Source organism: Pelodiscus sinensis, chromosome 1 (genome assembly GCF_049634645.1).
Source record: "Pelodiscus sinensis isolate JC-2024 chromosome 1, ASM4963464v1, whole genome shotgun sequence".
Classification (NCBI taxonomy): Eukaryota; Metazoa; Chordata; order Testudines; family Trionychidae; genus Pelodiscus; species Pelodiscus sinensis.
The window spans coordinates 156,746,002-156,773,733 of NC_134711.1; the positions used below are offsets into that span (position 1 = coordinate 156,746,002).

The 27,732-nt window shown below is 41.7% G+C and overlaps 2 protein-coding genes and 2 long non-coding RNA genes across 16 annotated transcripts in view; 2 read left to right on the plus strand and 2 right to left on the minus strand.

Moving 5' to 3' along the window:
- The window catches only part of PHLDB2 (pleckstrin homology like domain family B member 2), a 95,047-nt gene extending 89,497 nt beyond the window's left edge, over nt 1–5,550 (plus strand). For 11 of the 13 annotated variants that reach the window (XM_075908491.1, XM_075908494.1, XM_075908490.1 and 8 more), the window contains 2 exons: nt 124–209; nt 3,700–5,550. In XM_075908491.1, coding sequence (XP_075764606.1) covers nt 124–209; nt 3,700–3,840 — 227 coding nt within the window. In that variant the 3' untranslated portion in view covers nt 3,841–5,550. The remainder of the gene's footprint in view (nt 1–123; nt 210–3,699) is intronic. The other 2 variants (XM_075908498.1, XM_075908497.1) reach the window with 1 other exon arrangement.
- Nucleotides 203–7,440, minus strand: LOC106731542 (uncharacterized). Its single transcript, XR_012897553.1, has 4 exons — nt 6,960–7,440; nt 6,733–6,915; nt 2,175–2,308; nt 203–1,665 (listed from the first exon to the last, which is right to left on the minus strand). It is a non-coding gene; the product is annotated as an uncharacterized LOC106731542 (long non-coding RNA).
- On the plus strand, nt 7,426–22,368 carry ABHD10 (abhydrolase domain containing 10, depalmitoylase). The gene is made up of 5 exons (XM_006116812.4): nt 7,426–7,627; nt 13,536–13,719; nt 15,386–15,497; nt 16,378–16,515; nt 21,455–22,368. The coding sequence occupies exons 1-5, from the start codon at nt 7,501–7,503 to the stop codon at nt 21,794–21,796; spliced, it is 903 nt and encodes a 300-aa protein (XP_006116874.3). The 5' UTR covers nt 7,426–7,500; the 3' UTR covers nt 21,797–22,368.
- On the minus strand, nt 21,744–27,732 carry LOC112544757 (uncharacterized). Its single transcript, XR_003088085.2, has 3 exons — nt 27,389–27,732; nt 24,576–24,649; nt 21,744–21,891 (listed from the first exon to the last, which is right to left on the minus strand). It is a non-coding gene; the product is annotated as an uncharacterized LOC112544757 (long non-coding RNA).

A 27,732-nucleotide genomic window follows, 5' to 3' on the forward strand; every position in this document is an offset into this window, starting at 1 on the left:
GAGTATTTTGCAAACAATAGTGCTAGCCTGCAATCTTTGAATAATACTGACTGAACATGCAAATTGAGTTATGGTACATTCTTTTTTTCAATGTTCAAAACATTGTTTCTTTCTTTTTTATAGACAAACATGAAACTAAATTAAAAGGAGTGATATATTTCCAAGCCATTGAAGAAGTCTATTATGATCATCTAAAAAATGCATATAAGGTAAATATGCTTATTTTTTATTAGTTATCCTATAGCAACACCCAAAATGTGGTAGCTGTTGTACAGACACAGAAAGATTAAAATCTGTGTCCCAAAGAGCTTAAAAATGAAAACACAAGGCATGGAAAGCACAGAATATATAGTAAAGTGGCCAAGTGATGACTGGCGCACACAATTTTGTATGCAGTGTTGTTGTTGTAGCCATGTCAGTCCCACAATATAAGAGGGTAAGCTCTGTATAAGTTTGAAAGCTTGTCTCCCTCACCAATAGAATTGGGTTCAATAACAGATACATCACCCACCTCGTCTCTGTCATGTATAGTTGTTAGTTTTGTATATGAAACAAGATATTGAGAGTCAGAAGAGTCCACCTGGCAAGTGATGTGGTCTCAAAATGGGATAGGGGTCCAAGAATGTATGAGTTCTAATCCCTGCTGTGCCATGCAATCCCTTTCTGGCTTTGGGCAAAAAATAAGTCTCATCTTACATCTTTTTCACTATGGGTATGTCTACACTACAGCGTTATTTCGAAATATCTTATTTCGAAATAGTTAATTCTAAATAAGTTACTTCGAAATAACGCGTCTACATACTGAGTGGACACTGATTTGGAGTTAAGGCCAGCTGGAACCAGGTCAGGGTTAGGGCATCAGGTAAGGAGTGTCTTTGTGTGGCTGTTGCCTGAGGCTATCTGAGGCCTGTGCTTAACGGGACATCCCCCTCTCCCCCAAGCAGCCAGTTCTCAGGTGTCCCTGCTTGCTTGCCTGCCTTCCACTTACCCCTCCCTAACTCCCCTTCCTGATGTCAAATAAAATACACGTATTTTAAAAAATATAAACTCTCTTTATTTAACGAAACTGGAAGGGGGATGAAACTCTGGGGAGACAGGGAAAAGGAGGCGGGAGAGGGGAGAAGAGAGGGTGGGAGAGGGGAGGGGGAAAACTGGGAGGAGGGAGCTGGAAGGGGGAAGCAAGGGGAAGAAGGGGGAGGGGAAGCTTAGGTGTGGGGGTCTCGCCCGGCCAACTGTCTCCCAGCACGGCGGGTGCAGGGGCCTCGGTGTCCCCGGGAGGATGCGAAAGAGGGTGTGGAGGATGAGGTAGGGTTGTGGAGGTTGAGGAGAAGGGTGTGGAGGTTGAGGAGGGAGAGGCGGGAGGGGGAGAAGGAGTGGAAGGAGGAATGGGAACTGGGGAGGCAGCAGGCGCTGGAGCAGCACAAGGCAGCACGCTCTGCACCAGGGTCTACAGATGGGCACAGATGGCACGACCCTGGGCAAGCAGCTTCCACTGGAACTCCCATTCGTTCTGCACCCACTGCTCCATGGTGTGGTGCAAGGCTCGCAGGGCCCCCAGCTGCTGGTTTTGGTACCCCTGCAGTGTTGCAGTGGACCTGCTGAGCCCTCGGGTGTGGGAGGATGTCCCGGGCAGGGTGGTGCGCCCTGCACATGCAGCTGGTGTGGCTGTGGAGAAGGAAGAGAAGTGGTCAGTTCTCCCTGGGGACACAGTAGGTGAAGCCCAGCCCCCCTCTGCGAGGTGAGGATGACCGTGCCCTGAACCGTCAGAGCCGTTGTGCTTGCACAGAGGCCATGGTTGGAATGTCCAGCTATCCCTGGGAGTGGGAGCTACCCTGAGACCGCACCCAGGCCCCTGTGCTGTGTATAGTGTGGCCACGGTGGGGAGGGGGGGGGGAGGAAGGGAGATGTTAGAGGGGACTTGTGAAAGGAGGGCATGCTGCTATGTCCTGGTCCGGGGTCAGGAGCATGTCCGGTCTCTTCACACACACATGTGGCTATCAGGCCACGGCCTGTGTGGCAGGCAGCTGGAGCCACCTGCCCAGGGGTGGCACGGCACGTGCTTGCACATGTACAGGTTGCTATGTGATGTGTGGTAAGCAAGGGCCACGCGCGTAGTCCCTGGTCTCCCCTCCCCCCCTCGCCCTCCCCGGGAGGGGGACAGTGACAGCACTTACATGGTGTGGCCTCCCTGGACAACCTTGCTGACTCCTCTCCTGGGACTGCTCGGGGGTCCTGCTGGTGTGGCGGCTCCTCCAGGATGCGGTCCATGGCGGTGAAGTAGCAGCAGGTGTCTGCTCCTGCTGCAGAGCTGCCCCACACAAAGAATTTATAGTGTTTATTACTTTACAAGAAAAAGAAAAAAGGTTCTTCCTTTCTAAGCATTAGGGTCAGCACTAAACTATCTCTGCTCTAAAAGTCCCAGTCTTAGACACTTTTCAGATTTTCCAGTCACTGAGTAGTCAGAACTCATCCTTCAGATAAATGTTAGAAATTCAGCAGAGGTTGAAAACAAGAAGTTAGACAAATTGATTTGGCCTCTTTTAATGGAGTTTTCATTATATAAAGAGAACAGCACTTAGATACAGCACCTACTCCCAGACTTAAATGTTAAAAGCTTAATTCTGGGCACGGGAAATATAAATCTCTGTTCTATACCACCACCCATCTCTGGAAAAAAGAGAGATGGTGGTAAAGTATGTCTACACTACAGGACAAGGTCGCATTAAGATACGCAACTTCGGCTACATTAATTGCGTAGCTGAAGTCAAAGTAGCTTAACTCAACTTTTGGCGCTGTCCATACTGCAGGAAGTCAAAGGGAGAACACTCTTCCTTCAATTTGCCTTACTCCTCATGGAAGCAGGACTATCAGCATCGACCGGAGTGCACCTCGCAGTTCGAATTAGTGTGTCTTCACTAGATGTGCTAATTTGAACCCTGAAGATTGACAGCAGCAACTTCAATCTTCTCTATAATGTAATCATGCCCTAAGGGCTTAGGGAGGACTCCACAGGTGAGAGACGAGCACATGGAACCTTCTGTATGAGCCTCTAGTCGGAGATGCTGAAAATATGTTTGATTACACATACACAGAGGTTCTCCCTAAATGTGGTGTTTTTAAGGGTGAAATCCTGGTTCCACTGAAGTTAATGGGAGTTTTGCCACTGATCTCAATGGGCCAGAATTTCATCCTAGGTTACTAGAACTGCATTTACAGATGGTCTCAATCAGGGGATATAGTTATGTTTCTATCCCAAGATGGGATTTGATTTGATTTTTAAGCCCTGAGAGGAGTACCCTGACTAGTATCTGCAATTGGGAAGGATTGTGAACTGTTTTAATCTATCCTCAAGATGTGAACTTGAAAACTGAAAATGATTTTTGATCACTTGATGCAGCAGGTGCACAAGGGGAAGCTAATTGTGGTCTAAAGCTGATGGTCTCACATATTGCTGCTCAGTTCAGGAGTAAGTCATACAGTCTGTCTCCAGTGGGCCTGAATACTCAGAAACACCTCTATTTCCTGCTAGAGATAGTAGAATGGAGATGAGCAGATCCTGAGTTATTCAATATGAGATGTAAAGTAGCCATTGTTTAACTGTTTTTTTCCTTAACACTCTCCCAGTACAGGATTTTATTCACTGTCAGTAAACTGGTTTCATTTCATACAACTAATTTTGCTGTTTCTTCTTTATTTCAGAGTCCTAACCCATTACTCACTTTCAGCGTTAAGACTCATGACCGAATATATTACATGGTTGCTCCAACACCAGAAGCCATGAGGATATGGATGGATGTTATAGTTACAGGAGCAGAAGGCTACACGCACTTCATGTTATAATAAAATGGTGCAAGAGTTCATTTACAAGGCATATTGCAATAACCTTATACATGAATTTAGCCATATGCAAGTGAAATTGAAAAGCCATATACAAAATATTGATAACGTTCACAAGTATCGTTCCTATGATGTACACACAGACCCTCATAATCAAAGGATTTCATATATACAAGTGAAAATAAGACTATTTGCTTTTTTTAGCTGATCATTATAGTAGCAAAAAAACTAAAGCTATTGAAAATGTCATAGTGTCCTAATGGATAATCAAGTCAACTTAAGTATGATATATTGATTCAATAGTAATTTTTATCAACACTATATAGAAGATGTCTTCAAAAATACGAACTAAACTGTTTACAGAATTGTTTGTGTGTGCTCATTGATTTGCAGACATTTTAGAAATGGAACAGAAAGTTATAATAGCATATATTTTTAATATGTACTATTTGACATTTATAGGTAATTAGCTGGCTTTTTAAAGTTCTTTTACTTAAATGTATTTTATAAAAAAAAAGAAAAAATGTGGAAAAAACCAATCACACCAGCCTATAATACATGTAAGTATTACTACAGAGCCAAAGATTTACATGACTCCTGTAAAAGAATGAAATTCGAGCTATGCTTTAGCTTTGTGTAATGAACAATGTCAAAATTCTTCCTTAATTTTACTATAATTCAATCGCTACAGTATTCTGTACATTTAAATTACTGATTGCACAAGCTGTATGTATAAATTCATTTACATATAGCACAACAAAAATACCATCTCAAAGATGGACTCTCTCACAAGACAAAAATAAATGGAGACAAGAATATCAAACTTAACTTTGCCATAAGTTTTCTGCATTCCCTCTGGAGGAGGCATTGAACTGATTCACTGTCTGGTTGCTGTAGCAATTTCTTGCCATAGATAGTCTACTCTAAAATTAACATGTGCTGATTGAACAGCCTACAGAAATCAATGAGTGAAATCCTTGCCCAAATGAAGTCTGCGTAAAATCTCCCACTAACCTCAGCCAATGAGACTGTTCAAAGCATCCATGATCATAGAATTGGGCAACATAATAGGGTAGAGCACAAAGCAAGATAAGTTCTTAAGTAACAAAGACGGCAAAGACCTATTTTTTTAATGTATGCTCCTTGTAAATGTTCTCCAAATTTAAAAACTAATTTCTAGCCTTGACTATTATATAAAGATAAGTTATTATTGAATGAAACCTGGACTTCAGGGAAGTCTTCAAATAGTTCCTTATTTTAGTATTCTGGATTTATAAGTGCCATATTGTTAATTTAATTAAAGAAACACTAAAAGCGAAAAAGAAAATGGCTTTTGGTTAACCAAATTTAAATCTGAAAGAATATGTTATGCTTGTAGAAAATGTTGCACTTTCAAAATCCTGTACCTGGCATGAAAGGGTATGAAATTCTTTTTTTATGGTATGCACAGTTAACATGGTTGCTATGTGCCAGATCTGATGTGATGAATCAGGAAAGATGGAATTTATCACCAGAGAAAATGTTTATCTTAGTGTTTATGCAGATTACAGCTGTGAGAAACTTGTAATCTAATCAGTTTAAAACAAAAATACCAGAGAATAGATGCTTTGAATTGTATTTTTCCTGTGATTGTACCTTGATTTTACTTATGTATGGTTATACAGGTTTTCTAATAATTTTTGTATCCTGCATGATGCGACTTCTAAATAAATGTTTTTAAAAAAGCTTGTTTTTATTTTTAAATATTGACCTGATTTCTTCTCATAAAACACTCGGTTTTATCACTATAATCATTTGCATTCCATATATTTAATATTGTTGACAAATGCAAAAAGTAGTTGAAATCAGATGACCCTATAATTTGTTCCACTGAAGAATTGTGAAAAATATATCTTTAAGTATAGGTATTAGTTTTTAGATATAGCAATCTTTTGAAGAATACTGCCTTCCCAAATTGCATGGCATGTATATCTTTCATTAACCTTCCTTCTTTTTTAATAAAACTTAGTCTGAGTGTTGTAAATGGCCAGCCCTTAATTTGTATTCATGCACATAACAGAAAACGCACATGTTCACGTTTTTTCCTATGACTTGATCTTGACCTGAAGGCAGAGGATGTTAGTTCAGTCTCTACGTACCTTGCAATTTTGGATGCATCTGCCAAGACTCCCAATATGATTACAAATAGACTAGAGGGGGTGGAGGAGGAATGTTGTTCTGTGGATTCCTAGAAGGTGGCCTAAGCCTACTGACTATATTTTATATAGATCCCAAAAAGGGACCCTGGCCGCTAAAAGTCTGGTTGGCCACCCATAGTGGAGTGGCACCCATGGGTGGTGGCAGGGCCTCGAGCCTCCCTGGCTGCCCATCTGTTTAGGAGCTAGAGTAAGGATGGGCAGTAATTTCTGTAGGAGAGCCAGGCCCAAGAATTTTGTTAAGTGGCGACAGACCACAATTTTCTATTAATAGAGATGGGGTGGTCTACAACAGAATTTAGGCGCAGGAGGGAGCTCCAGACAGGGACTGGAATATAGAAGGGGTGCAAGATCTAGGAGGGAGTTTGTATGCAGGACCTGGGGCAGCAGGTTAGAGGTTTCAAGTAGGGATGTTAAATTTCAATCACCTAGTCAAGTAGTTGAAAGAATTCCCATCTAGTACTCTATTTAGTTGACGAGGAGATAGGGCATTCGCTATCCCCAGAGGTGCAGTGGGAACTGGCTAGTGGAGACTGCAGCAGCCCCCACTAATGCTGGGTCCCAACTATAGTACTTCTGCCTTTGAAATGTAGCTACATTTCAAAGGCAGCAGCACAGGTGAACGGGGACTGCTTGAGTCCCTGCTAGAGCTGTTTCCCTGCTGTGTCTTTGCCTCCCCCATACACGTTCCCCCACCCACCTTTTAGGCCGGCTCCCCACCTTGCTCCTTCTGATACAGAGGCAGCCGAGGAAGCGACGAGTCAAGCCTATTCTTATCTGCTATTCAACTAGTTGCTTTCATCCCCGGTTTCAAGTTGCGGGCTCTGACCCTGGCCCGGTGGCTCTATCCCACACAACGCTGCTAGCTGCTACTGCCATGTATCTGCACCCTGCGGGCCAGATCCGGCCCGTGAGTCATATTTTGACCACTGGAGTTAGAGGAACACGCCCTTGCCTCCCCGGAGCTGGGATATGCTAAGGCTGCCCCTCGTGCCCCAATCCGCAGCCCAGGCGCCCCCCAGAGAGGGGCCGGAGCAAGAGGGGGGTTGGGTTCGTGCCATTAGAAAGGGGCTGCACGGAGCAAGGCACCGTCCCGCGGCACCGCAAACTCCCCCCGGCGCTGACCGCCGCCTGCGCTGCTAAGAGCGGGGCGTGGACTGGAATCCCGCCCTCCCCAAGGGACCAAGAGTTGAGTCTCAAAGCGCCTGCGCATTCCCCATGCGCTCCGCCTCCAGGAGGCGCATGCGCAGCCATCCCGCGTTCGGTCCCGCTGAGGCGCCTGCGCACTTTCTCGTAGTCCGGTCCCTTCCCCACTGACCCAGCGTCGGTTACATAGATCACGTGAGACACCGCACGCTAGGAACGCATGCGCACACCCCGCGCGGCGCATGCCCAGTTGTTCCCCGCGCTACTGAGCCAGGACGAGGGTTGGAGATTCACCCCACGCGGGACAACGCGGGACCGGAACATGGCTGCGGGTGGCGGGGCTTGGGTGCTCTGGCTGCGGGGTCTGACCTGGGCCGGAGCCGCTGCTCGCTGCGCGGGGTCCGGGCCTAGCCGCGTTGCGCGGCTGCAGGCTCCTGGGCAGCTGCCGGGTAAGCGCGAGGCCAGGCCGTTATCTGCGCCACGTGCGGCTCCGGGGGCGGGGCTGGGGCGCGCTCTGGGGTGACGTGGGTTCTGTCCTGGTGAGGTGGGTGGGGGGTTCTTTGGAGGAGCTTTGCCACCACATGACCCCTAAGGCGCAGGCCTTGACTGCCCGCAGCCTTAGCTGGTGCAGGGGGCGGGGCGTGAAGCAGCCACATGTTGGGGGGGGGGGGGGTCACACACATTTTGGCATTCTAGGGTTGGTTGTCATTTGCTGCTGTGGTGTCAGTACCAGAGTTGTGTGTGTCTCCCCCCTGCCCTCCCCCCACATAATACACATCAGCTTTTCCCCAGGCGCTTGTCTGTTCTAGAGGTAACTGCTCCAGGCACTCTGTAGCGCTTCCTTATAAGAACATAAGAATGGCCATACTGGATCAGACCAAATGTCCATCTAGCTCAGTATCCTGTCTGCCAACAGTGGCTAATACCAGATGCCCCAGAGGGAGGGAACACAACAGGTAATCCTCACGTGATCCCTCCCCTGTCACCCATCTCCAGAGAAACAGAGGCTAGGGACACCATTCTTCCCTGTCTTGGCTAATAACCATTGATGGACCTAACCTCCAGGAATCTATTTAGCTCTTTTTTTTTTAATTCTGTTAAAGTTCTAGCCTTCACCACATGCTCTGGCAAGGAGTTCCACAGGTTGACTATGTTCTGAGTGAAGAAAAACTTCCTTTTGTTTGTTTTAAACCTGCTGCCTATTAGTTTCATTTGGTAACCCCTAGTTCTTTTATTGTGGGAATAAGTAATTACTTTTTCCACACCCATCATGAGTTTATAGATCTCTATCATATCCCCCTTAGTCTCCTCTTTTCTGAGCTGAAAAGTCCAAGTCTTTTTAATCTCTTCATATGGGACCTATTCCAAACCCCTAATCATTTTTGTTGCCTTTTTCTGAACATTTTCCAGTTTCAATATATCTTTTTTGAGATGAGGCGACCACAGCTGTATGCAGTATCCAAGATGTGGGTGTACCATGGTTTTATATAGAGGCAATAAGATGTTCTCAGTCTTATTCTCTATCGCTTTTTTAATGACTCCTAACATTCTATTTGCTTTTTTGACTGCTGCTGCACACTGAGTGGATATTTTCAGAGAACTATCCACAATGACTCCAAGATCTTTCTCTTGAGTAGTTGTGGCTAAATTAGTCCTCATCATATTGTGTATATAATTCGGATTATTTTTCCCAATGTGAATTACTTTACATTTATCAACATTAAATTTCATTTGCCATTTTGTTGCCCAATCACTTAGTTTGGTGAGATCTTATTGAAGCTCTTCACAGTCTTCTTTGGTTTTAACTATCTAGAGTAGTTTGGTGGTATCTGCAAAGTTTGCCACCTCACAGTTTACCCCTTACTCTAGATCATTTATAAATAAGTTGAATAGGATGGGTTTCAGGACAGACCCTTGGGGGACCCCACTAGTTACCTCTCTCCACTCAGAAAACTTACCATTTATTCCTACCCTTTGTTTCCTGTCTTTTAACCAATCAGTCCATGAATGGACCTTCCTTCTTATCCAATGACAACTCACTTTACTTAAGAGCCTTTGGTGAGGGACCTTATCAAAGGCTTTCTGGAAATCTAAGTATACTATATCTGGTGGATCCCCCTTGTTCACCTCTTAGTTGACCCCCCTCAAAGAACTCTAGCAGATTAGTAAGGCATGATTTCCCTTTACAGAAACCATGTTGATTTTCCCCCAACAAATTATATTCATCCACGTGTCTGACAATTTTAGTCTTCACTATTGTTTCAGCTAATTTGCCCGGTACTGACATTAGACCTACCAGTCTGTAATTGCCAGGATCACGTCTAGAGCCCTTTTTAAATATTGGCATCATGTTAGCTATCTTCCAGTCATTAGGTAAAGAAGCCAATTTGAAGGATAGGTTACAAACCACAGTTAATAGTTCCACAGTTTCCCATTTGAGTTCTTTCAGAACTCTTGAGTGAATGCCATCTGGGCCCAGTGACTTGTTACTCTTAAGTTTATCAATTTTTCCCAAAACTTCCTCTGACACCTCAGTCTAGGACAATTCCTCAGATTTGTCTCCTAAAAAGAATGGCTCAAGTTTGGGAATCTCCTCAATATCCTCAGCTCTGAAGACTGAAGCAAAGAATTCATTCAGCTTCTCCGTGTGTGCTTGGCACACACTGTCAGCTGCCCAGGGTGACGGGGCTTATGATCATCCCTGATGCCTTGGTGGTACCTCAGAGGCGGTGACCCTGAACTTGGTTTGTGGACCATTCTGCCTGGTGTGGGGGGGTATGTGTACACACATGGCAGTTTTCTTTTCAGAAGTGCAGCTCTCAGGCTGCTGCATCGATGTGGTGTCAGGGTTGGTGAGCTCATGATAGAAGCCTTAGGTCTCAACTTCCTTGAACAAATGACAAGTCTTCCTCAAGACTTCCTTGAACAAATGACAAGGGTTATTTGTCATTGAATGAACAAATGTCATTTGTTAGTGACGTATATAGGCTCAGCCCACCTTCAGAAGATCCCATTGCTCTTTGATGCTCCATCTTGATCTGAGTAGACTTCCCCTAAGACATTGTAAGCTAAGGTGTACTGATTGTAGTTTGCTTTAATAAATATTAAAAGCAACCATGAGCCCTTAGGAAGCTGGTGGAAATGTTGAATTCACATAGATTTGGAATAAAACAAATACTGTCACTCCAGAAAAATGGCACCAAAATGAGGTAAAATAGACTTAGCTTATTTACTGTTTAAGTGTGATCAGAGGCTATAGAAACAGACCCAGTTACATTGTTTTCAACCTGAATTAGCTAAACTTAATTTAAAATTCAAATTCAAGTGCAATTATTTACCTGACCTGCATCAATAAATTGTTGCTTGTATAACTATTTATTAAATCCATTGTAATATAATTTAGTCTGTTCAATCAAACTGTATTGTTTCCACAAAATCTTAGTTCTGAAACAGTTTAGCAAAGGTCTGTAAGAGTGCTGGATATAGAGGGAGTAGAGGTCTTGGTTTTTTTTAAAATAACTTATAATAATCAAGGTGTCCAAACTGTGGCTCATGAGCTGCTTGTGGCTCTTTTACCATTAGAGTGATTCATGGAGCCCCTCACACCCATACGATTCTGCTCTGCAGCAGGGTGGTGGGGTTAGGGCCTTTCTTCCAGAGATGACTGGTAATTGCGGAGGGAGGGGGTGCAGTTTTTGAAGCATGCCCTTCACTGCTGCCTTTCTAAGTGGAGCTAACATCTGGGAGCTGTAGGGAAGAACTAAGAGCTGTAGGGAAGGACATCTGGTTTAGCTCCCTGGGGAGAGACACAGGAAAACAGCAGCTCTCCCTAAAACTGGAGAAGACTGGCTTCAATCTGAGTTTAAAATTGTTCAGCAACAAGTTGCTTCCTCTAAGTATGACTGTGAATTTGTGGTGTGTATTCTTCAGTATCTCCAGAAACTGACTTGGCCTCTGTGTGGGTGGTTAATCTGGAAAATTTTTCACCAGAAATAAACGCTTCATTTTGAGTCAGCGAATTTGTCAGTTTACTGAATTTGCCTAATGACAGTGAGTTCATGGGAGAATAGTGGTGTTGTCTTTCTGAGAGAGAGTCTATATGTACCAGTATTTGTTGGGGGGGAAGAGGGCAGGTTGTACCACTTGAGTATTTTTTTCTAATATTCAGCCAGCTTTTATAAAAAAGGATTTTAGTTTTTAGAAGGCCCATGTGGCAATTCTCACTTTTCATTGAAGCTTTTTTGAACTTCATATTATTAATTTTTTAAACTAAATCTACAAAAAAATACTGTTGTAGCTTAAGTAAAGGATGGCTTTCAGTTGGAGATTGAAGTTATTGTACAGCAGTAAATGTACTGAAACTTGCATTTTAGAGGCTGGTTGTCTACACTGTTAGTGGAGGGGTCCAAGTCAATTCTAAATTAAGGATTGTTATTTGTGTGTTCATACTGTACTTAACTCTTCAACTGTTTCAATTACTTTAGTTAGACACAGTTAACTTAAATAATAATTTCACTAAGGTGCAGTGGGGCAGAATAGTTACAAGCAGCTCATTCTAGGACCAACAATGATATAGGGCAGGGGTGACCAACCTAAGGCTTGCCTGGATCTGGCCCTGAGGCTTGGGGCTCCCCTTCCTGACCTGGGCTGCTAGGGCTTCCCTGCCCCCAGCTGGCAATGAATCCACGCCTCCAGCTGACAGAGGCTTTGTGTCCCCAGCTGGTGGCAGCTCTGAGCCTCCAGCAGGAAGGGGCTCTGTGTCCCTGGCCAGCAATAGCTTTATGCCCTCAGCAGGCAGGAGCTCCTTGCCTCTGGCTGGCGAGCTATGAGCTCAGCTGGCAGGACTCCCTGCCCAGCCTTGCTTTGTCTGCTGGTCACTGACTGGGATTTCTGCCATGAGGACACTGAGCTCCCAGCCACTGGCAACCTCTCTGCCTGGGGCTCTCTGGTCCAACAACATTTGCGGTCCTGCCAGACCATGGCTGTTGCCAGACCAGAGAATCCTGTATCGTAGAGGTTCAACCTGCAGTAAATGATTCGGTAGTTATGGGGTTTTGGAACTGAAGTAATTGAATAGAAAGGAGACTTATAAAAGTGAGAGAGCTTAATAAGACCTTTGCTGAACTTCAGGTGGCATAGAGGAAAATATCTAGGGTTTTCAAAGATCTCCTTCACTAAAAAGATCTAGCAAAATAACATATGAAAAGATGATGAAACCATTTCTAATCCCAGTTATCAGAATAAACTCTTATGGTTGATTAGACTTTGCAGAGGTCGTATTTCTAGCAAGGTTTAAAAGCTGCTTTTGTCAAATTATTCATTTTATGATTAAGCAATACATGACAAGATGGCTTTAGGGCCAGATTCAGATACCAAATAGAAAATAGCAGAGCAAGCAGCAGTGTTGCCTGAAGAATTGTCTATAACTTTTTATCACTTCTTTTCTTAAAGCAGGGTGGATTTTTTTATTTTAATCAAAGCACTGTATGCTTTTTCCTCATTGATGCATATTGTTGATACTGAGTAAGGAACAACAATGTAGGATGGAATTATGAATCTTGAAAATAAAGTTTTAACATTCACAGTTCTAATTTCCCCATTAATATTGAAGTATCAGTGGAAACAGGAAACAAACTAACTAGCAATAGTCTCCAGACTAACTTGATGTTACTAAAGCTTGATATTTATTGAATTTGTTTGGCTCTCAAAGTACAACAATAATGTTACTTCCATGTATTGGTTTTCTTATGGTGAAAAAATCCCAAGCTTGTTTCATTGTTCTGACCTCCTGCCAACCTATTTCTGTTCTATTTAGCATTGGCTACAGTAGGGCTCTGGGCATGAGATGGGCTGGGTTTGTACTCCGCTGTGGAGGATCAGGGCATTTAATTGTTCCACAGTTATGGTATTCTGTAAATAACAACTTGTGAAGATTCATTTTGAAAAGCATACTATTTTGGAATAATGGAGACAAATAATAAAGTACCACAAATAAATAACTTTAAACTAACCAGATAAGTAGAGTTACTAATTTCACATTTCCTCAGTAACAAATCAAGGTTCAATAACGTTCAGTTAAAACTGGCAAGGGTTAATCAGCCACATTCTGATTACAATATGAAGATGTTGGTATTGTGTGACCTGAATATCATCTTGTGGTCCCAGAATCAGTTGGAATCATCATAATAGATAGTATTGAACATAATTGCCAAACTCTGTTAGAATTGTGTATTTCACTTAAACTACACTATTTTTGTTTCAAGATTTCCAATATATTTTCTGGCATCTTACCCTAAGTATTAAGTATTTTTGGTCATAACTTTCTTTATAAAATGTCTTTTTTTTTTTTTTTAAAAGCTTGCAGACAGAAGTCATCGGTCAGTTTCCTTAGTCGATCTGATCGTCCAAATATAGCGTATAATAAGATAAAAGGCAAGAACCCAGGTGTTGTCTTCCTCCCAGGCCTTAATTCAAATATGAACGGACAGAAAGCAGTTGCACTTGAGGATTTCTGCAAATCTCTTGGTCATGCTTTTGTCAGGTACAGTCAAGAAGATTGTTTAGAAAAACTAGCATGAATTACAGTGTGGCAGGCAGGATTGAAGAATTCTGTAAAATACCTTTAAGATGCTGTAAATTCCTCCTCCATTTCAGCCTGTTAGACTTCTGAAAGTGTGCAATGTAAGAGATAAGGTCAGCCTCTTGTGATATTGTATCTGACAATCTGTATTGGAGATATGTTCATCTTTTGTATGCAGAGGTTATTTAAATCGGTAAAATGAATTTTTCAAGATACTTGCATGATTCATTGAAATTGCAATTTTCTCTATTCTAATTTTCTCTGATGTGCTTCATGAAATAGTACAGTTGTCAGCATAAAAATGAAATCTTCAGAATTAGAAATCTTCACTTAATTTATGGCTAGCACACACAAATTAAAATTGTGTACTTAAACTCCATTGTGTGAAGCACTGTGTTGGTGGACTCATACTTGAAGCTTCTGGATTTTGGGCCTTAGGTCAGAGTTCTCATTTTAGCTCTCTTATAGAATATTATTTGTGAAAACCCAACTGTTAAATATTATGAGCTCTGGTCAAGTATCTTGAATGGATTTAGAGAAATATACCCAGTGAAATTAATTGTATCGTATAGATGAAACATTCTGTACCTTCTTAAACTTAATGTCAAGTACAGTGATACCTTTCCCCTTCCCCCCCCCCCCCCCGCATCCCCTCCTGTTCTGAAATGTGATTTGTCCTTTTCATATGTGTTCATTTTTTTTTTAATTGTATCCTTGGTTTATATGGTTGTGACTATTTTCTTCCACTATTTGATCTGAGGAAGTGGGTCTGGCCCACGAAAGCTCATCATCTAATAAACCATCTTGTTTTTAAAGTGCTACATGGTCCTGCATTTTGCTTCAGCTACCCCAGACTAACACGGCTACATTTCTATCACTAGTGATACCTTTGTTATCCGGCACTCTGTTAACCAGAAAACTTTGTTAACCAGCATTGTCCCCAACCACAATACTGTCAGATCTTCAAGCGCACAGGTCTGGCTTGGTTTAACCATGATTGGTTTAACAAATTTTTATTTAAGAAGTACTAATCATCTTTAATTCAGAATAGAAATGTGAGACCAACAGCCTCAAACTACAAAACTACCAATATTGAAAACTTTAGTTTTACTATTATTGTCCATTGATGGGCCCCTCAGATAACAGGAATTTTTAGATAACGGAAACATCCTAATCCCTGAGCATGCCGGATAACACAGGTTTTACTGTATTGAGAACATGCATCTTTATTGCAACATATTTATAAACCATGTATAGGATATAAAGGAGACTCTTGACTTTAAAGTCTAAAAATGAAAAATCATGTATGTCTGACTCGTTCTTCAAAAAGAATCCCCCCATATGTCTGATTTCAGTTCGGATTTGCACATTTAAGGAGCTAATTAGTGCATTGGATCTGCTAGTTCTCCTGCTCACAAATCCTTATGTATATACTCTGACATCAGAGAATATTTCTCTTTTAACTGAAATTTCTGCAAACCTCCTTGGTTGAGCTATATTGTCTTCATTGCAGTAGTTTAATTCTGATTAATGGTCAAGAGTATTGTTCCTGTTCTGTGTAGGTAATGTCTGATGTAGTTTGTTCTGTAAGTAATATTAAATTTTTATCTTGAATGTTAACTTGCAGATTTGATTATACAGGATGTGGAAGTTCAGATGGTAATCTTCAAGAGTGTACAGTTGGAAAGTGGCGGAAGGATGTTTTATCTGTATTGGATGAACTCACAGATGGACCACAGGTTATATTTTATTTTTAAATATTGCATAAACTGTTCTCCCAAGTTAAAGCATTGCATATGCAGAATTCAGTTTAATGATCTTTGTGAATGATCATGTAAAAAAAAATTACCTTTTATACTCGTTTCCTGCAAAAACTGTTTCAAATGGAACAAAAACATGTCAGTCATTAAGTATCTTATTACAGGAATGGCAGTGCTTGATCCACAAGCTAATAGCAATGGATATAACATTGTAGAACAACACTAGCTGGAAAACAGAGTAGGTTAGTCAATGAACAACTTGATGATATACCATTTTAGTTCAAAACAGAATAAAGTTAAGAAGTCAGTGTAAAGCTGTCTGTTGCTTAGATACCTTGGCAATGGATACTTTCAAATACAACAGAAAGCTCATTTTTAAATTAATGAGAGGGAGTTCTACTAAGGAATTACTTCTTATGTGAATCCGAGTGAATATTATAACTATTGTAATGTGTTAATACTTGTTTTGTCTTAATTGCTTGCATTGACAACATCTGACTTTTATTAATCAACCTTTACTATGCTTATTTTAAAAAAAAATCAAATGTTTAAGGACTTCCACCGCTGGAAAAATAAAAGGTAAAAGTACTTGAAGCTCAACTACATTTCAGTTCTCATTTTGTTTACAATGAATGAGTCTAAGAAAGCAGTAACCTGCCCTAACGAACAAAAACCTGTAGATCTTGTGGTGCTTACTTAGGCAAAATTCCCACTGCGAGTGACTGACTGCAGTTTTGCTGAACATTATGCCCTGGGTTTAAGTAGCTAAACAAAGTTGAAAATGTTTTTTTTTAAAAAGTAAACTGATAATTCAGATAGAATCATCTTGTGTGTTTTGTTTTTCAAATTTTATTTTAAGATTCTAGTAGGATCCAGCCTGGGTGGATGGCTAATGCTTCATGCAGCAATTGCTCGTCCAGAAAAGGTGGCCGCTCTAGTTGGAGTAGCTGCAGCTGCAGACTATGTTGTGTCAACTTTTAAACAACTTCCCCTTGAGGTAAATGGTAACTGCGTTTAATATTCTGTGAAAAATTTTGTAAACTTATAGGTGTGAAATACCATGTTAAAGTTTTTCATTTTAACTTTATAGTTAAATGAGCGGTAATAGTTGTTGAGCTCACCACCTGCAAAATAGTAGAAGTCTCAATTTGAAATAATCAGAATTGGCTAAAATGAAAATTTGTCACTACCACCCTATGTAAGAGCCTTATTGGGGATCAGGCACTCCTTGTGTTAGGCACAGTGCAAACACAAAACAAAAAGATGGCCCCTGCCCCAAGCAACTTAAAATGTATAGAAGACAGAAGACATCCGATACATACAGAAAGGGAGAATACAAAGAGACAGTATTGGTCAGTATAATACACCAGCAATCTGTCAGGATTTTGTAGGCATCATAACAAAGAAGAGTTCTGAGCAGTGTTCATGAAGTGGGATAAGAAGTAGGTAGTTTTGCACTTCTTACCAGGAGCACCTTCCATATATGAGGAGCAGTATGAGAGAACAGAAAGATGCTAGTTTGAAAATGTAGCAAGTGACCCATTAAGGGTGGTAACATGGACTGATCAGAGGTAGGAGTTGTCATTTGATCATGAGTGAAAAATGATAGATAGGCTGGGAGTAAACAGTGAAGGGCTTTGAAAATGAAGATGAGCAGCTTATAAATGATATGTCAGTGGAAATGGTATGGGAAAAGAGTGCTGATGTGGTCAAAAAAGCAAGCTAGGAAAATTATATTTGAAGAAGCATTTGTCAAGGCCAAAGAGAAGAATGTTGCAGTAATTGAGATGTGACATCATTAGGGCTTGGATAAATCTTAGTTGCATGGATGGATAAGCAGGTTGTCTTTTAAAGACATGCAGAAAGAAAAGGGGAGAGACTGTCTATGGATTAAAGAGAGGTCTGAGTCAAATGACTTCTGGGTTATGACAGCAGGCTGATTGAACAAAGTGTGGGGAGGGAAAGACTAAGGTAAGTGTGACTATTCTACCTCAAAGACCAAATTATAATTTCATATACAGGTTGTTACCTCCTTTAACTGGGACACTCTGGTCCGGCAGCATCCGTGGTCCAGCAGATGTACCTGGACCACAGAGTCCAGTTATAGGGAGGTCTGGCCATGGGGCAGGAGTGCAGTAGGAGACTGGGGTGGTGGCTACTCATCTAGGAGCCCCATGGGGGAGGAGAAAAGGCAGCCGGTGCAGCTGGGAAGTCTGACCCCAACAGCTGGACAGTAGCAAGGATGCAATAGCAGCCACGCAGGCCCCGGCCTCAATGGTAGATCTTCCCCTGGTCTGGCAAATCCCCTCATTTGGGTCCAGTCAAATCCTGAGGGTGCCAGACCAGGGAGGTACCAATGCTACTGTAACAGATATGGCAGTTTCCTACAATATCTGTGGGAGATCATAATGCATTAATCTGAAATAGCTTTGGAATCCTTTGTATCATTAGTACAAAGTTTATATATAATTGTGGGGAAGAGATCTCTTGTGACATCTCTAGGGGAAGAGATGTGGCCAGTGTAAACTGGAGAAGCGTAATAAGCTTCAAAGGGCTATTTTCAACATTGTTCCAGATGAAAGGAAACTTTTGGGACAAATCAAGTTAAGTGGGTTTGCTAGGAAGTACTGTGTGCGCGGGAGGTGAAAGCAGGTTCCCATTCCCACCCTTTTTGAGGTGAAAACTGTGGTCTGACTGACTACCTATTCATGGTCTTGGAAGACCAAATCTGTATGAAGGAAAGGTGTAGTCTGTGTTATGAGTAAAGCTTGTATGAACTTGAAACTACACTTCTTGTTGGGGTTTCAAGGACTGATGGCATACTAGAGCCCTTGCTGGAGTTAGGGGTGATCTCCACTAGGCTTATTAATGTGCATATAGGTTTTATTATTTACACAGGTCTTGTCTAGTTCTTGCATCTTAAAATATATGTGCCTGTTTAGGAAAAGGGAGTGTGGTTACCTGTAACTCTGGCAGTTAGTTACACTGTTTATAGCCTCTGAGAAAGCAAAACATAGACATGAGCCTTTTCCCTGCCTTGCTGGGAAATTGACATGTGGCAGGGAACTGTGAAGCCTGGAAATAATGGGCTCTCCACCCCCATCCACAGCCACATGTGACTCTCAGGCAGCAGGTAGAACAGAAGGTTTATTTATTGCCAGGGACGCTGCATAGCATAGGATAGTTGTGAATACAGGAACCAGGAGCAGTCAGTATCATTCCTCTTGAGGAGAAGATAATTTGTCTGGGGCCCTTCTCCCCCTCCTCCCCTTCCCACTGTAAGCCTCTTCTTCCATCCTAAAATCCCACAGAGACCGTGCCCTTCCCCTAGGCCAGTGTTTCTCAACCTTTTTTTTTTTTTTTTTTTTTAAATAAAGTACCCTTTTTAAAAAAGAATTAAGTACCCCCTTTAAAAAAAAAAAAAGTACCCCCAGTACCTACAGTTTTCAGTCACACAGAATTTGTTTCTACCATTGCAACACATTTGTTTAAACAATTTAATTGTAGCCAATTAAATTTTTGGGTGTAAAAAGTACAAAAATAATAAAGCGCTGTAAAACTTAAACAGAAATTCAGTTTTCTCCAAATTTCATTTGTGTTGACGTACCCTCCCTCCCCCCCCCCCCCCCCCCGACTTCTCTCAGGTACCCCTAAGGGTACTTGTACCACTGGTTGAGAGAAACTCCCGTAGGCCCCAGCTTGCACTCGGCCCTTCCTGGGCAGAAGTTATCTCCTAGGGTATGTCTAGACTACATGGCTCTGTCGCCAGAGCCATGTAGATTAGTTAACTAGACGTAGCCAAATGGGGGGAGTTTGGACACATCGTGGTCGACATTAAAGGCATTTGTCAACCACTCCGGTAAACCTCATCCCATGAGGCATAACAGGGCGGTCGACAAATGCCTTTGATGTCGACCGCGGAGCGTCCAGACTAGTGCGCTGAGCCGACAAACAGCTGATCGGCTCAGCGTGGGAGCCATTTTAATTTAAATGAAGCGGCAATTATTTAAATTGCCGCTTCATTTGGGTATGTCTAGCAAACTAATCTACATGGCTCTGGCGACAAGAGCCATGTAATCTAGACCAACCCCTATTGTCTGGCCCTCAGGTATGAGAGGCCGAATACATTTCTTCAGTGAGTCATGCCCCTCCCCCTCCAGACAGTGTTGCAGTACCCAGGGAAGCTGAGGAACGCACACTCACACAGTCACTACAGAACAGCACAGGAAAGTAGGAATCTCATATTGCACAACAAAACAAACAGTTAATACAGTCCCCACTATGTCACATACCCAATTGGGAGAAAAAGAGAGGTAGCTCTCTCAACAGAAGAAGGAACAGCTGAGGGACTGGAAGCCTAAAGTGGGTATCCTTGACAGATGACAGAGTGGGGAATAGAGGTGTAGTTGCAAAAACTACTGTTAAGATTGCAAATGAACTTTCATTTGAACCTTATTTAATTTGGTAGGTTATATCTGGGATAGAAGTAGGATTCCTCTGTATAATATGAGTCATACTTCATTTGGGCTGCAAATTTGACACCTTCAGTGATTGTTGAAAAGTTTACCTGAGTGCACAATTCTAGTGTAGCTTTTTGATTTTTGCTAGCAATACCTTTATAATATAACTAGGGCTCTCAATTGACTTGCGTTAATGCCTACGATTAACGCAAGACAGGATTAATGTGTTAATCCTTTTAATGCGTTAATCGCAGGCATTAATGCTGCACTGACCCTTTGAAGGGGCTTTGCAATGCAGAGCCGGTAATCAACTGGAGTCCCCAGCTGATCCCAGGCTCCTAATGCGCTGCCCCTTTAAAGCGCAAAAATGGCACTTCAGAGGGTCAGTGCAAGCGGAGCTGGGTATCAGCTGAAGTCCCCAGCTTTGCTATTGCAAAGCCCCTTTGAAGCACCAGAACAGCACTTCAAAAGGGCTTCATAACCCAGAGCCAGGGATTAGCTGGGACTCCAGCTGACTCTGGACTCCACCTTGCCCTGCCCCTTGGAAATGCCGCTGTGGCACTTCCAAGGGGCAGCGCTGCATGGAGCCTGGGTCAGCTGAGGACTCCAGCTGATTCCAGGCTCCTGTGGTGCTGCCCCTTTGAAATACCACTGCTACATTTCAAAGGGGCAGCACATGTGATTACGTTTTTTTTATTCGCGCGATTAATTGCAATTATAATTTTTTTATCACTTGTCAGCCTTAAATATAAGAAGGGCTTATCATGGATGATGGGAGGGAATGTCCCATCAAAAAGCTTTGGTTTTATTGGGCTGCCTAAATACTTCACTTTTTGTGAGGAAGAAAGGCATCAAATAGTCTCCTGTTCCCCCTGCCCTCATGTTTTTATCTGCTCGTCTTCCTTGGTGACTTCTTTGTGTTCCAAAGGAATGAAGTCCTGTAGGAAGGGGAGAGTCAGGAAAACATATCAGGTCATAATTCTACCGCTCCCTTTCTGTGAACTTCTGGAGATGTGATAAATAGCTGAAGGCAAACCTTTGGAGACAAACAAATGAAAAGCCCCTATTCCCCATGAGTCTTTCACTCGCTGACAGTTTGTGAACACCTCAGACCCTTATTTGACTTCATAGAAACTAAAACCAGTTGTGGCTTGTTATGGGGCTGATGACTCTTTTGGCTTGGTCATGACTGAGAGGGCCTGCTTTTGTGAGAGCCCTGAATAGCTGAAGTTTATACGAGGAAGGTAGAGATCAGCTTCTAAGGCTCAGTGTGGGGGTTTCCCTCCTGCACATGTCGGGGGATCATAGGAATGGGTCAGATATCTCTCTTTCATAATAAACTTGCAAGACTTTGGTATTTTGTTTTTGTTCTTAGTAAAGTGCTAAAAACAGAGTTCAGGAGTCTGGGTGCCTACTATAAAAAGAGTACATTAAATTTGTCTGGAATATTCTTTTGTCTTTTCTTTTTCTAAACAGGCCCAAAAAGAAATAGAAGAAAAGGGAGAATGGAAGCTGCCAACAAAACACAATGAGGAAGGGTTTTATTGTTTGCCATATGACTTCATTAAAGAGGCAGAAAACCACTGTCTGTTGAACAGTCCTATTCCTATAACTTGCCCCATAAAACTTATCCATGGCATGAAGGATGAAGATGTCCCATGGCAGGTATCCATGGAAATTGCAGATCATGTTCTTAGCAAAGATGTGGATGTTATCCTCCGCAAAGTTGGTCAGCACCGAATGAGCGAGAAGGACGACATGAAACTTCTTGTGTACACAGTTGATGATTTAATTGACAAGCTGACAACCCAAGCATGAGTTTCATGTTTACACTAACGCATGAGATTAGCACTCAGCTCTCTTCTGTGATTGACCAAAACCTCATTTTTGATGGCAGTGTGATGCTGATGAATCTGGAAGGGTGCAACAGTCACAAAAGAAAGGGTGTGGAGCTTTAACTTCTGTTTCCTTACCTCTGTTTTGTAAATAAAGGTGTTTCCTTAATGCTGCATTTGCACAAATGGTAGAAAATGTGAAGAAAATGCTGCTGTTTGTTGAAAAACTTTCCTCCGCCTTGATTTCCTATCACTTTTTTCACAAGTTTCCTACACTGTTTTGTACTGAAACATGTTTACCTTTCTTATATTTGTGCCAATGGTTAATTTTTGCTACAATTTAAACTGTACAATGCAACTTAATTTTTAATTCCTCTTGACACTGTAACATAAATATCGTGCTTTATGCTTTAAGATTATTCCATTTCTGAGTTATGGAGCATATATGGAGCCCTTCCACTCCAAATATGCTCCTGAAATGTTCAGTGAAACTAAAGCCCCTAGAAAAATAATGGGGGAGCATGCAGCATAATAAAGCTGGCTTCAAACTCAAAATGACTTTTAGTATTCATATTAAGTTATAAAACAGCTAAACAATACTTTGGTGTCCTTTGGGCAAGTTTGATTTTTTTTGTTTCTCAGAGTAATTAAAAACTGAAACTTCAGTTCTACAAATGTGTCTCTCTAAGCTCATTACACCAGATATAAAGGTATGGCCAGTGTTTAGGGTCCTAAGTTTGATATCTACTATTGTGTTCTGTAAGATTTGAAACAGTAAGATATTTCTGCATTAGTGAATACATTGAATTCTGTTAAAGCAGAGTGAAGAAAGCAGGAGTTGCCCAACATCCCTCCCTAATGTCACACAGAAACTTACATATACAATAGCACTTCTTTTAAAAGTTATGTGCCATACTTGATCTAGTTCTTATTTTTCAACACTGCTTAAGTCAACTCTGTGGTGCTTTTTATTTGTAAAATTAGGTTTTTGTGCAGCATGAAAGCCTACTCAGCCAGCCAGATTAGCCATTTCTGTTTGTGATGCTTTGACTTTTTACCTTTCTGCAACAAAACTTAGCCATACTTGTAAACCTGAAGAAGTGGGTTGTGCTCATGAAAGCCTATGATACCATCTAAATTTTTGTTAGTCTCTAAGTATTGCAGGACTATTCATTGTCTCTTAATTTTTTCAGTTAGCTGCGCAGTGTAGGCATAGTGTAGGCTTCCGGTATCCCAAAATAGCTATTCCGCATCTTTGGAACAGGCCCATTATTTTAACATATAACAGGCTTGCTATTCCACCGTCCCTGTAAACTTTGTTCTATGAAGTGTAGGGATGTTTTGGAATAGCACTCTTTCAAAATTTGGTGCTGTATAGTCAGTACCAATTTTTGAAACAAGCTATATTGAAATTAACTCGAAATAAGCTACCCAATTTGTGTAGCTCAAATTGCATAGCTTATTTTGACCTATGGGTGCAGTGTAGACACACCCTTACAGACAAACAGAGCTATCCCTCTGAAATATATCTATATGAGAGCCTGGAATTGATTACCAAACATGAGCAATGCTACACCTTAGTCATAAGCAAAACAATTTGGAATTTACAGGTTTCATTTAATTCAAATGGTAAAGTACTTCAGTACTGTCAACTGAGAATCAGGCCATAACAGGGACAAGTTATTCAGGAGAATTTCACGTGGTTATTAAGCCCCTACTATTTTTATCATATGGATGTTTTATTATTACTTCATGATGGGTTTAGGAACTCTTGAATGACTTTGAGAAGTGGGGTTTATGTATACATTTCTTTTAGTACACACAAAAATTGCATTCCTCATAGATTTCAGAATTGAATGGGAGAAATGAAATACAGAAAGCTTTAAATAAAAGGAAGCTATGATACAGGCAGTCCCCGGGTTACATGGATCCGACTTACATCGGATCCCTACTTACAAACGGGGTGAGGCATCCCTGCACTAGCTGCTTCCCCCCAGCAAACCAGGGAGACGCGAAGCTAGCGCCCCCCCTCCCCCAGCAGACCAGGGAGACGTGGAGAGGCTTTTCTCAGCAGACACCTCAGCTTGAGAATAAAGGACTGAGGGAAGTGAAGTGTGGGAGAATAAAATTGAGCTCTGGAGAAATGTTTGGCTAGAGTTTCCCCTACAATATGTACCAGTTGCGACGTATGTACAAATTCAACTTAAGAACAAACCTACAGTCCCTATCTTGTACGTAACCCGGGGACTGCCTGTACATACATTTCTCTCCACACCTTTCCTAATTTTAGACCTCTGTCTCATCCCTCCCCCCACATCCCCCCTCCCAAGTCATCTTTTATCCAAGATGAACAACCCCCATCTTTTCAATCTTCTCTTACATGGGAGCTATTTCATATGCCTAGTAATTGTTGTTGTCCTGTTTACCTTTTCTGTTTTTACTATTTTTTGAGAGGGTGTTCAGACCTGCATGCAATATTCCTGAGGTAGGTGTACCTGGATTTTATAGAGTGACATGATATTTACTCTCTTATTATCATTCCCTTGCCTAATGTTTCTTACCACTGGTAGATTTTTATTTTATTTTTTAACCTGCATTGAGCAGATGATTTCCCAGAACTGTCCAGGATGCCTCCAAGATCACATTTTGAGTGATAATAGTTGATTTAGAGCCTATTGTTTTGTATGTATAGTTGGGGTGATGTTTTCCATGTGCATTACTTTGCATTCATCAACATTTCATTTCAGCTGCCATTTAGTTACCCAGTTTTGTGAGATCCTTTTGTAGCTGTAGTTTGGTGGATTTACTGCCATGGTGTCCTCACAGTTCTCTGGCTCTGTCAATGATAATAATAAGAAGGCTGCTTACATGTGTGCTCAATGATGTGGGCCCAATGACCACAGTAGACCCCAAGAGGGCTCCCAAAAACCACAAACCAGAGAAGGATGGAAGCTGCCAGGCCAGGTTTATTGTAAAGTGAAGTACAGTAACAGTTGTCAGTAGACTCTACTGAACCACTACACATCTGTACTTGCCACAATGGAATGACTCAATCTGGAAAATTCCCTCTGCCTCTTAGGACATACAAAGACTGTCCCCACAAGACACCACTTTATATACAGGTACAAAAAACTCACACCTCACTGCTGATGTATCAGGTTGCCACCCTCTGATGCTACTTAGATTCCACTCATCACCCTGTACCTTGTGGTTTGATTAAATCATCTCTATCCATCATGCTGTCATTTTAGACCCTTTCCTGAATCGGGGTTGGTATTTGTGGAGAGCGGGTACCAAGGTCTTTTTTTAACAAACTGGTGGTACCATGTGATTTCAAGTTATGACCAGTGCCAATTATTGTTCTGTACCTGGGCCTATTACCTATTAGTGTTTTGCACTCTTAGCCCTGTTTGTGCCAAGTTCTGTGAGCAGGGGCCTGTCTCTTGCTCACAGCTTAGCTTTATGTTAGCCATGTTTTGTCCATTGTGAGGTAAGCCTCAGACCAGGTCTGTGTTGCATTGGCTCATGTTGTAGGCCTTCATCTTACTACAGTAGCCTTTCACAGTTAGTTTTGGACTTAACTCTCAAGTAATTTTGTATTGTCTGAGAACTTTGCTGCCTCACTGTTTTGTCTTTTTCCAGCTAACATATGAATATGTTGAACAGCACTAATCCCAATACAGTTTCCTTGGGGATATCACTATTTACTTGTCTCCACTGTGAAAAATGACCATTTATTCCTCCATTTGTTTCCTAGCTTTCAACGAGTTACTGATACATGAATGGAGTTTCCCTCTTATTACATCACTGACTACTTTGGTTAAGAGCCTTTAGTAAGGGACTTGCTTAATGGCTTTCAGGAAGTCCAGTACAGTATAGTCAATGGATCAGCTTTGCTTGCACATTTGTTTGGCATTTGTTTTCCGTCTTCCTTTATAATAACCCAGACAATTATTTTATTTAATGGCCACCTGCTCAAATAAATTACTTTGTTACCTTTGTAGACATAATGGCTACGTCTACACTGGCCCCTTTTCCGAAAGGAGCATGCTAATTTTAAGCTTCAGAATAGGGAAATCCGCAGGGGATTTAAATATCCCCCGCGGGATTTAAATAAAGATGTCCGCCGCTTTTTTCCGGCTTGTAGATAAGCCGGAAAAAAGCGTCTAGACTGGCCCGATCCTCCGGAATAAAGCCCTATTCTGGAGGATCTCTTATTCCTACTTTGAAGTAAGGAATAAGAGAGCCTCCAGAATAGGGCTTTATTCCGGAGGATCGGGCCAGTCTAGACGCTTTTTTCCGGCTTATCTACAAGCCGGAAAAAAGCGGCGGACATCTTTATTTAAATCCCGTGGGGGATATTTAAATCCCCCGCGGATTTCCCTATTCTGAAGTTCAAAATTAGCATGCCCCTTTCGGAAAAGGGGCCAGTGTAGACATAGCCAAATGTGCTTGCACTATTCTTGCGCATTTTGTGTTAAATTGTTTTAAACTGATTTTATTAATCCTTACTTGACATAGCGGGATATCTTCCTGTTCTCTCTAGAAAACATCATTCATATGCTTTCATAATACTTACAACCTGTACTTTGTCATTTATTTATGCTAATCTCCCTGTTCAATTCATTGTCAGATGCAAAGTATAATTTAAGAACAGATAGCATACTAATTGGATCTTGCTTACTATACAAGAAAGCTAATGTTCTGTTCCATGTGCATAGTCAAGTATAACAACCAAGGTAAGTACAGTAAAACATGTATTATCTGTCATGGTCAGGGATTAGGGCGTTCCAGTTATCTAAAAATTCCAGTTATCTGAGGGTCCCATCAACCTAGGAAAAACCAATGGACAATAACAGTAAAACTCAGGTTTTTAATATTGGGAGTTCCATGTATGATGAGCTTACATAATGTGACCTCAATGAGCCATTGCTTATATTTTCCAAATTTTAATCACTTAAATTTCTACTAGTCTTTCTGTGGGTAAAGGGGGGGCAAGAAAGTGTTGAACCTGGGGAGGGGTACGATTATGTGTGTGACAGTGAGGCAGTTACCACTCTACCCTCAGTATCCTCCTTTGTGAAGATTGGGTACTCTCCAGTTACCCCAGACCTACGTAAGAGGAAGTTAATGCTGATTTTTGTCAGAATTCCTTTATCCATTTTCATAGACTAAGGCCAAAAGGGACTATTCTGATCATCTATCTGACTGCCAGCATTGCACATTCTGTGAAATGTCCCTTAATTTCACCTTCACATCCAATAACTGTGGTTGAACTAGAGCATGACTTTTTAAAAAGAAATCCAATGTTTACTGAAAAATTTCCAGTGATACAGACTCTACCACAATCCCTAGTAAGTTTTTCATGCTATTTAAAATTAGTTGTGCCTTATATTTAGTCTGAATTTGTCTAGCATCAGCTTCCAACTATCACATCTTGTTATGCCATTGTTTGCTAGGCTGTTGAGCTCTCTATGTTCTCATTTTTGTTCTCAAATCATCCCTTAATATTCTCTTTTTAGGCTCAAAGAGCTCAGTCTATTTAGCTTATCATTCTGAGGCCTCTTTTCCAAACCTTTAATCATTCTGGTGGCTCTGCTTTGGATCCTTTCCCTTTTATCAACATCCTTCTGGAACTGTGGGCACCAGAACTGGACCCAGAATTCCACACGTGCATCGATGCCAGACAGAGAGGTAACATATTCTCCTTCCTACTCAAAGTTCCAAGGATCACAATGGCCTTTTTGGACACAGTGTCACACTGGGAATTCATGTTGAGCTGATTATCCGTCAGAATCCCCAAGACGTTTTCAGGATTACTTCTTCCCAGGATAAAGTCCCTGATCCTACTCTTTTTACATATCATAATAAAATCCCCTCCTACCAAACAATCTAAATCACTCTGTATCAGTGATCCAA